General features: G+C 56.0%; 1 protein-coding gene across 1 annotated transcript; it reads left to right on the top strand.

Moving 5' to 3' along the window:
* The first annotated feature begins 28 nt into the window (after positions 1 to 28).
* ECHS1 (enoyl-CoA hydratase, short chain 1) lies at positions 29 to 8,978 on the top strand. The gene is made up of 8 exons (XM_019952865.2): positions 29 to 187; positions 1,277 to 1,474; positions 1,895 to 2,022; positions 2,837 to 2,936; positions 4,084 to 4,188; positions 4,622 to 4,741; positions 5,777 to 5,844; positions 8,329 to 8,978. Exons 1-8 carry the CDS (start codon positions 100 to 102, stop codon positions 8,392 to 8,394), a joined length of 873 nt encoding a protein of 290 aa, XP_019808424.2. The 5' UTR covers positions 29 to 99; the 3' UTR covers positions 8,395 to 8,978.
* The last annotated feature ends 607 nt before the right edge of the window (positions 8,979 to 9,585 follow it).

The following is a 9,585-nucleotide window of genomic DNA, read 5'->3' as shown; positions in this document are numbered from 1 at the left end:
GTGGGCGGGGCGGGCCCTGACTGGCGCTGCCGGGGGCGGCTCCGCGGGGCGGGCCCTCCGCGCGAGCAGGCGGAGGGCACAGTTGTCCACGCGAGCGCCATGGCCGCCTTACGTGCCCTGCTGCCCCGCGTCCGCGCCCCGCTGCGGCCCTGGCTCTTCTGCCCGGTGCAGCGCTCCTTCGCCTCGAGTGAGTGCGGGGCCGCGGGGGCGGGCCGTGGTTGGAGTCCCCGGGCCGGGACCCCTGGGCCGCACCGCGCCCCTGCCGAGAAGCGTCCAGCCTGACTCCCCCGCCCAGCACCTCCTTCCTGAGCGCGCGGAGCCCTGGGATCACTAGCATCTCGACCCCGGGGACTGGGGACTGAGTGCCAAGACCTCTGGCCACTTCAGCACTTGGTGTGAAAGCCCTCAGACTTGAGAGGCCGCGCGCTCCGCGCATCTGCAATTGGAAGGGGTCGCGCGTGCTGTCCTGTGGTGGCTCCTGCCCAGCCTCCCAGGTCCACTGCTTCTCCCTCAGGTTCTGCCTGCCCCAGCCCCAGGCAGCCGGGTACACCCCGCCCCCCGCCCCTCCACCACCCCGTATTTCCCAGGAAGTCTTGGCCATGTCTCTGGGAACGAGTCTCTGCAGCCTCTTCCTTCACCTGTGTGTCCACTTAACCTAGCTGTTAACTGGTGTTGATGTTCCCTGAGTTCCTTTTGACCACCTGCTTCTGCATCCTGGCCTGTACCCAGCAGTCTTTTTTGGTCTTGTATGTGGGGTGTGGGGGATGCTGCCTACACAAGGGTGATTTCAGATACTCCCCAGCAAGCCCACCGGGTAGGTACCCCGTTCAAGGAAGCAGCTGTCTTGGTTAAGCTTCCCCCCACCAAGGTCATTCTGGCTCCCAGGATTGAGCAGGCTGCCCCTCCTGGTCTGGCAGTTGCCCTTTGCCTGTGTGCCCTTCACCCAGTTGGCATCAGTTTAAAGAGGGAGTTTCCTCATTTCTTGTTTCTACAGGATCCCAGGCATCTCCAGCACAGGTTCGGGGAGATGCCAACCAAGACATTCAGAAGGAAGGCTGCTGGTCATTTCTGGGGCTGTTGGGCTGTCTTAACTTAAGGAAACATTCCAACATCTGTGAAAGCAGAGAGCCCTGCAGAAGGCCCCCATGCAGTGCGAGCTGCAGCACCAGGGACTGGGCAGGGCCCTCAGGTGTCGGGTTCACCCTGTCCAGTGGCGGAATACATCCCCCAGTTTGATGCCTGTTAGTGGAAATCCTGGTTTCCTGTTTCTTCCCAGGCGCAGCCTTTGAGTACATCATCACAGCAAAGAAGGGAAGGAACAGCAACGTGGGGTTGATCCAGCTGAACCGCCCCAAGGCCCTCAATGCGCTCTGCAACGGCCTGATCGTGGAGCTCAACCAGGCACTGCAGGCCTTCGAGGAAGACCCAGCCGTGGGGGCTATTGTCCTCACAGGCGGGGAGAAGGTATTTGCAGGTGAGCTGCTCAGCATGGTGGCAGACCACCAGATATGTGATCACACCTGTGGTGTGGCAGGCAGCCTTATACCTCCATGAAGGCATCAGGCAAGTTCTGCAACTTGGGGATTTATTTACATAAGGTAGACCAAACCCTGAGCTGCTTGAAGGGGCCTCTCTGGTGTTTAATGTTGAGCCTGCTCAGAGGCAGGCAGGTCCCGGGTGAGGGACTAGAGAGTGAGCCCTGCTTTCCCTGTCCCCGGGTCTGTTTCCTGTCCACGTCCCTCTGCGCTACTCCGCCACCTCGTATTGCCCGGCGTGGCACTGGGCCCCCGGCCCAGCTGTGCGTCCATGTGGCCTTTCCCCAAAGCCCCGGTGCTCCCCTTGGAACACTCAGCAGTTGCCTCTTGTAACTGGAACGTCATTTCCCACCACCCAGCTGGAGCCGACATCAAGGAAATGCAGAGCTTCACGTTCCAGAACTGTTACTCTGGCGGGTTTTTGAGCCACTGGGACCAGCTCACACGTGTCAAGAAGCCAGTCATAGCTGCTGTCAATGGCTATGCCGTGAGTGTTCCCCCGACGCCACCTCCTTGCACTCAGAGCACCCAAAGGAACTGTATTTGTACAGTAGCACCAGTTTTTATTTGGAGGAGGCTGTGTCTCGTTCAGTGATACAAAAGAGCCAAAACCTGTAAAGGGCGTTTAGCATCTGCTCTGTGGGAGGGGGTTCAGCTGTTGGCCTTTGGATTCCCCTGTTAGTAAAGCCCCCTAGTCTTCAGCATGGTCCCTAAGACTCCCCAGGAGCCGTCTCCCCCTCCGCAAGGCTAAGGGCACGTATGTTGGCTTTCTGTGCAGTTTTGATGACTTTCCAACCTGCACTGCCTTATGAATTAACTCCTGCTACCGTTGAAAGCTCTGGGTGCCCCATTTGGTGCGTCGGGGTCTCCTGCAGGCACCTGGATGACTCAGGGGCTCTGGGACTGGCTTTGGCCTGTACAGAAGTGAGAAGGACCTTTCAACTCATGGTTCCTTAGTAAAGCTTCCTTCGGGTGAGCGGGTCAGCGGGCAGAGTGTGTTGGAACACAGTGGCCTCTCAGTCCTCCCCTCTCTTGGCTGCCTTTTAGCTTCCTCAGCCGAGTGGAGTGGCCACGATAGATAATGTAGGACACACAAGGCCAGAAGCATTTGCTGTCTGGCCCTTGCCAGAAGCCTGGCAGAATTAACTGTGCATATAATTTATGGAAACAGTTACCTGACTTGCCATCTCTGTGTTGACATCTGCTGTACCCCAGACCGTGTTCCTTTTTAATAGAAAATTAAATGAGCAGATGGAGTGGTTTTTAACTGGGGTCCTCTTGCGGTGCCTCTTGTTTTGCAGCTTGGTGGTGGCTGTGAACTTGCTATGATGTGTGACATCATTTATGCTGGAGAGAAAGCCCAGTTTGGGCAGCCGGAGATTCTAATAGGAACCATCCCAGGTAAAGGCTCTAGAGTCAGCTCTTCAAGTCATCGGCCCAAATCTGCCCTCTGCCAGGCATCTGGGCTGTCTCAGCGTCAGACAGAAACAGTGGGACTGTTGTGTGAGCCTGGCTGCACTACCTTCCGTGCGGGGCGGGGCGCAGCCTGGGGCCTGGAGCCCTGCCGGCTCCTCTGGGCTGGCCACACACTGGCTTCCGACCGCAGTGACTCTTGCTGCTGAGCATCCGTGGTGGGTCCTTATAGGTCAGCATCTCAGAGAAGAAAACACGGTGACCACGGGCCAGCACTGAGGGCTCCTGTTTCAGTGGCCAGAGCAAGACACGTGGCCTCAGCAGGTTCAGAGCAGGGGATCATATCCCCCACGGGAGGGCGACGGGAGCAGTAGGCCAACAGTGATGCCCCTGCCCCTCGGCCCACCTGACGAGAGCTACATGCTGTGTCCCCACAAAGTCTCTACCCCGGGTGTGGAGCCTGGAGCCCAGGGTCTCTCTCAGGCCAGTGGGCCAGGCGGTGAGCAGGGTGGGGTCCGCTGAGGGTGACCACCAGGCTCTTCTCGTCCCAGTGCCCAAGGTCCCCACCGTGTTGAGGTAGCGCCCGAGTCTGCTGGACCGTGGGTGCCTCCCTCAGGTGGCCGCTTGCCTCGCCCTGGCAGCCCTGGGGTTCCCTGTGGGCAGGTGAATGGGCAGACCAGTCTTTCCAGTCAGAGGCCGTTGAGTGGGCGGGAGGGGGAGCAGGGCCCGTGGAGGCGAAGTCCACGCAGGGCTAGACACGAAGAGCCTGAGAGGAGCACATCCCCAGGCCCGTGAGGCGGGAGCCTTGCCTGCGTCCCACTCTGGGAGCAGAGCCGGTTGTGAGCGGAGGCCGCCCCCAGCTGCCCCCCAGGGTGGGTCAGGTCAGGGTCTGCGAGCTCCACGCATCCATCCAGAGTCTGGCTCCTGCACAAGAGGTGCTGGTACAAGGGGCCCAGGGCATGAGGCAGGGGCCTGAGTGTGGGAAGGAGGTTCCTTGTGATGTCTGGGTCTCTCCCAGTTCTGCCCACCCCCTAACCGAGTGCTGTAGGTCTTCCGGCCCTAGACACTTGCCAGCAGCATGTCTGTGGCTTCTTGGCCACAGAGAGGCATGCCCAGCAGCCCTCTGCCCCTGCAGGTGCTGGCGGCACCCAGAGACTGACCCGTGCCGTCGGAAAGTCACTGGCCATGGAGATGGTCCTCACTGGTGACCGGATCTCAGCCCAGGATGCCAAGCAAGCAGGTACAGGGTGGGGCCGCCCCGTGGAGTTGCCCCCTTGACAGCTGGGTGGAGAGGGGAGGGCCTCACCCAGGGACTCCCACAGTGATCAGCACAGAGCTTTCTGGTGTCCTGCGAGTCCAGGATACTCACTGCCTGTGTCTCTTTGAAATAGTACCACGCACAGCAGAGTGACGCAGGTGTCCACGTGGATTAAAGACTAACAGTGAAAGCATTCCACTTCTCAGAACCAACTTGAACAGTGGGGGTCTCCAAGGCAGGCAGGCCCTCCCCTGGCCCCTCAGCGACCTTTGACTGTACGGGCCCCGTAACCTCGACAGCCAAGGGTGGCAGCCGCGCCAGGGGACGCTGAGGACCTCTCCTGTGTCTGTTGGAGGCCTGCGCTGTGGCAGAACTAGAACCGGCTGCTTCCACACGCTTACCTTTTGTGTTGCAGGTCTCGTAAGCAAAATTTTTCCTGTCGAGACAGTGGTTGAAGAAGCCATCCAATGTGCAGAAAAAATTGCCAGCAACTCTAAAATTGTAACAGCCATGGCCAAAGAATCAGTGAACGCAGGTAGGGAGGAGGGTGGAGAGGCCGCACAGGAGTAGTTGCGACGCTTGACAATTTGGTGTCTGAATTGTGCATCTTAACTGATCTGGACAAAAATTGTTAGGACTCTCAGTATTTTGATTTTGGCTCTTTGTAGCATTCTAGTTTCTAGTTGCTCGCTCACAAATTCTGCTGAACTGGTCTGAGCTCCCCTTGGAAGCAGGACCGGAGAACTGGGCCAGGCTGGGGGCCAGTACCGGCGAGCAGAGGCAGCCCGGGAGGGTCCCCTGCAGGACCTGGGAGAAAGGTTCCTCTCTACCACAGCCGCACCTGACCGTCCAGGGGTGAGGCGGGGGCAGCTGCGCCCTCCCGGCTGAGGGTCTGGGCTCAGCAGCCACTCTTGGCCAGCAGAGCAGCTCTGACCACCCCTCTTGAGAATTGTTTGCATGTTAGCACAGCGATTTCATCTCAGCGTTGGAGTGAGGCTGTTCCTTCGCTTGTGCCGCCTGTGAGGGCAGTGAGTGTCCTTGGAGGGCCGCGCTGCCCCGACCCTGTCTCTGCTCCCTGGGCTCAGCCTTAAGTGCGTGGAGCGTGCGGTGAGGCCCGGGGCGCCTGTCACCGCCTGGCACGGGTCACGGGGCCTGGCTGCAGGTGCTGCCGCAAAAGCTTCCACGAGCCTCGCACCCCCTCGCCTCTGCTGCAGACGCACCTGGGCCTCGCTCCTCGCTCCGTTCTGCCCACAGCTCCGTTTTCGGTGTCATCCGTAAACTTATTTGTCGTGCTTTTAGAGTCCACATTCCTGGGCTTCCTCAGCCCCCTCCTGACTGGACAGAGTTTTCCATCCCACCTTCCACTCCAGTCCCCACACAGGACACAGGGGGCCCGGGAGCAGCTGTTCACTGGGCTGCAGCCGGGGCGACACCCTAGAGAGGGAGGCTGCACTTTAATCCCGCGACATCAAAGTGCACGTCGGTCCCCAGGCTGGTTCCCACCTCTAGAAAAAGTTCTGCACTCCCAAGTCTGTGTCTCAGGTCCTCACTGCAGGGTTTTCTTTTTCAGCTTTTGAAATGACATTAGCTGAGGGCGTTAAATTGGAGAAGAAGCTCTTCTACTCAACTTTTGCCACCGTGAGTAGCCTCGTTCACGTGGGGAATCACATGGTCTAGCCGTGAAAGTTCTGGAATTTGCTTGTAGATTTTATCACCATTTCTCTCTGGTCAGAACTCATAGCCTCCCTGTAGCTGGGCAGTGATGTTTGCAAATAAATGGGGCTTCCCTGGTGGCTCAGACCATAAAGAATCCACCTGCAGTGCGGGAGACCTGGGTTCAGTCCCTGGGTTGGTAATATCCCCTAGAGAAGGGAATGGCAACCCACTCCAGTATTCTTATCTGGAGAATCCCAAGGACAGAGGAGCCTGGCAGGCTACAGTCCACAGGGTCACACAGAGCCGGACACGACTGAGCAAATAAACAGCACAGTGTGTGGAAGTTCAAAGGACAAAAACTTCTACAGTTACTTCTTATTACAAAATGTTGAGGTCCTTTAATGGACCGGAACCTGGTGGTCTGGAGTCAACGATAAGAAAGTAAAGGAGAGAAAGAGGCTGATATTCCTTGGTTTACACAGAAAGCCAATAAAGGCCCTGCACGGGGCTTGCTCTGTTCACGGAGGCCTCAGGCGCCCTCTCGATGGGGTGAAGGCGCAGAGCACCTTCTCAAGAGGGTCTTAGAAGCCCGGGCTGGAAAGTGAACTCAGAGGGAGAAAGAGAGAGAGAGAGAGAGAACAACACGGGACCAGGGCGTTGATGGGGCACAGGCGTTTTCACCGCATGGTATGAGCACAGGCTTTTTCATCGCATGGTGTGAGCACAGGCGTTTTCATCGCGTGGTGTGAGCACAGGCGTTTTCATTGCGTGGTGTGAGCACAGGCGTTTTCATCGCATGGTGTGAGCACAGGTGTTTTCATCGCGTGGTGTGAGCACAGGCGTTTTCATCGCATGGTGTGAGCACAGGTGTTTTCATCGCGTGGTGTGAGCACAGGCGTTTTCACCGCATGGTGTGGGCATGTGTACTGTCTTACAAGGTAGTTACTCTCAGCAAAGATAAAGACTAAAATTCCAGACTCACAAAACAGGCGATCCATATTAAAGAGAGACAGAGTTGTAAACAATCACTTTTACCGTGTGGTTCACAAGAAGGAAGAGGGTACTTATCACCATATAGAAACGCTAATGAAGGAAATACCTGGATTCCTGAGCCCCTGGGAAAGGCTTGCCTCTCCTCTTAATTCCTGAGTATTCAGGAATTGATAAGGAACAGAGAATTCCTGACAGATCCAAAACAGCACATAGGAAGCCTCCTGTTAAATGCTTCCAGACAACAAAAGATCTTAGGAATTGCACACTTAAATAGCAGTTCGTGTATTTGAAAGGCAGTCTATTTACCCATAATTTTCCTAGATTGTTCCAGTTACTTGGAATGGGGATCGAATATATTTTAACTTGAAACCTTGGCACATTATTTTCTAGGGTATCTGCCAGTAACTTGAAGGAAGTCGGTCTTTTAATAGTCACTAAAATTCATCTCTTAATATCAGGAAGTCATAAATAGGTGTTTCATAAAAGAAAGATTAAAATGACTTTGGTTCTTGAGGTGCAGATATGTGTGTGTACATGTGTGTGTGTACATGTGTGTGCGCGCATGTGAGTGCGTATTTGTGGTGTGAGTGCATGCATATACTGTGTGTGTGTGCACTTGTGTGTGAGTGCATGTTGTGGTCTGAGTACATGCATGTGTGAGTACGTGTGTGTGCACACGTGTGGGTGCATGCATGTGGTATGAGTGCCTGTGTACATGTGCGAGTACGTGCCTGTGTGCACTTATCTGTGAGTGCATGCATCTGGTGTGAGTATTCATGTGTTGTGAGTGCCTGTGTGTGTGAGTGCATTGTGTGCACGTGTGTGTGTGTGCACTTGGGGGTACGTGTGTGGCGTGAGTACATGTGTGTGCACTTGTGTGTGAGTGCATGCATGTGGTGTGAGTGTATTGTGTTGTGAGCGCATGTGTGTGCACATGTCAGTGTATTCGTGTGTTGTGGGTGCCTGCGTGTGGTATGAATGTGTGTGTGCATGTGTGTGAGTGTTGCATGTGTACACTTGTGTGTGAGTACATGCATGTGTGTGAGTACTCATGTGTTGAGAGTACGTGTGTGTGTGTGTGTGAGGAAGGAGGGCCAAGGTAGAGCCTTTCCTCGTGTCCTGCTTCCTAACCCTCAGGACACCACCTGCCACAGACCATGACTAGACCCAGGTCATGGCCTGGTGAATGGCCAAGTACACGCACCTGCGGTTCTCTGTAGATGAGGGTGTACTCCACTCGAAGGTTAGTGGCCCCCGAAGGACGGTCACCATGGCAGGGCAGGGCTGTTTCCTGTGAAAATACCCATTCCCAGGCCCGCCCTCGCTGGTCAGGGACTTGGGTCATTCACCCTTGAGGTGATCCCACCACAGAACCTGTGGGTGAGGACGCTGAGGGCGGGAGGAGCCGGCAGGCAGTGAGCAGGCCCGGCCCCGGGAAAAGTCATCATCCACCCCTGCCTCTCCTCCCCACAGGAAGACCGGAAGGAAGGCATGGCCGCGTTTGTGGAGAAGAGAAAGGCCAACTTCAAAGACCAGTGACAGCCAGCGGCCTCTGCCTCGGCCGCCCTTCCAGGAGGACGAGCAGCTTCAGAAGCTGATGAATCCTTCTGTCTTGTGTGCAGTGTTGGTGACACACGGCTTCTCTCCAGCTCTGCGGGGTGGTGTGGGCTCACAGCCTGCCGGGGGCGGGTGGCCTTCACCCAGGGCTCACGGGACCCCGGCTTTGTCACTGTGCCGTTTGCAGCGGTGGGCGTAGCCGCTCAGAGTGAAGGCCTTGTTGCTGGGTCTCTAAAGAGACATGCTCTTGACCGACAGACTTCAGGTCACATTAGGCCTTGTTTTGGTCATTTCTGTTCTTTAGTGTTCCATCACTTTTTAAACACTTTTGTCTGTCATTCTAAGCAACAACATTCAAACAGAACAAGGTCCGCGAAGGGCTCCCATCCTAGTCCGAGGGTGACTGCATGGCTCTTAGGATTTTCTGTGCCCACACGCTTACGTGTGAAACTCGGTTTTCTTTGTATGAAAATGGTTCTCCACATTTCTGCTTCTTTCGCACAAACGCGCCCTGTTCTTTCATGACTGTGATTCGTTTTCATTCTAAAATAGATAACAAAAAACTTGCTGTTTTATCCATCCTTAAATGTACACCTCGCAGCGGTGCGCTCACAGTGTTTTCATGTGTCTCCATGCGGTTTCATCGCCCCAAACAGAAACTAAGCCTCAACACTAACTCCCTACCTGGCCCCCGCCCGCCCCCCGGATCCTGGGGACCTTTATTCCACTTTCTTTCTGTTGCCAAATTGAATATAATATTTCCAAAGTCCACCCAGGTTATAACAGTAACAGTTCCATTTCTTTTCATGGCTGAATATGATTCCTACTCGCGTTCTTTTCAGTGGCCCTGAAGTCTTTCATGACGTGGGTACGTTGTGATCTGCTTGCTCCAGTGGCGTCGGATGTTGAGACCATGCCCCGGTTCCTGTGTCAGCGCCGTCGTGACGACAGTGCAGCACATATTCTCTGCGTGAACCCTTGCACTTCAGCTCAAGCGTGTCTGTGAGGGTCTTGTCGTGTAACAGAACCGCTGCCTCCTCTACAGCCCCTCCTCACAGTACACGCAGCAGGCAGGCCGGGGTGCAGCCTCGTCCCCTCCGGCAGAGGGTCGCAGAGCGGCTCTCATGGGGCCCTCGCCCCCAGCTGTGCAGATAGGCCAGAACGCCAGGGCGA

This window comes from Bos indicus, chromosome 26 (assembly GCF_029378745.1).
Source record: "Bos indicus isolate NIAB-ARS_2022 breed Sahiwal x Tharparkar chromosome 26, NIAB-ARS_B.indTharparkar_mat_pri_1.0, whole genome shotgun sequence".
Taxonomy (NCBI): domain Eukaryota; kingdom Metazoa; phylum Chordata; class Mammalia; order Artiodactyla; family Bovidae; genus Bos; species Bos indicus.
Note: the sequence above shows the minus strand (reverse complement) of the source record. Positions and strands in the feature narration are given on the sequence as shown.

Bases quoted from the DNA above. Each gene is read 5' to 3' on its own strand.
- ECHS1 (XM_019952865.2), top strand. From the start codon at position 100: ATGGCCGCCTTACGTGCCCTGCTGCCCCGCGTCCGCGCCCCGCTGCGG. The intron at 1,475-1,894 runs GTGAGCTGCTCA...CCCACCACCCAG, and splicing joins CGGGGAGAAGGTATTTGCAG to CTGGAGCCGACATCAAGGAA. The intron at 4,742-5,776 runs GTAGGGAGGAGG...TTTCTTTTTCAG, and splicing joins CAAAGAATCAGTGAACGCAG to CTTTTGAAATGACATTAGCT.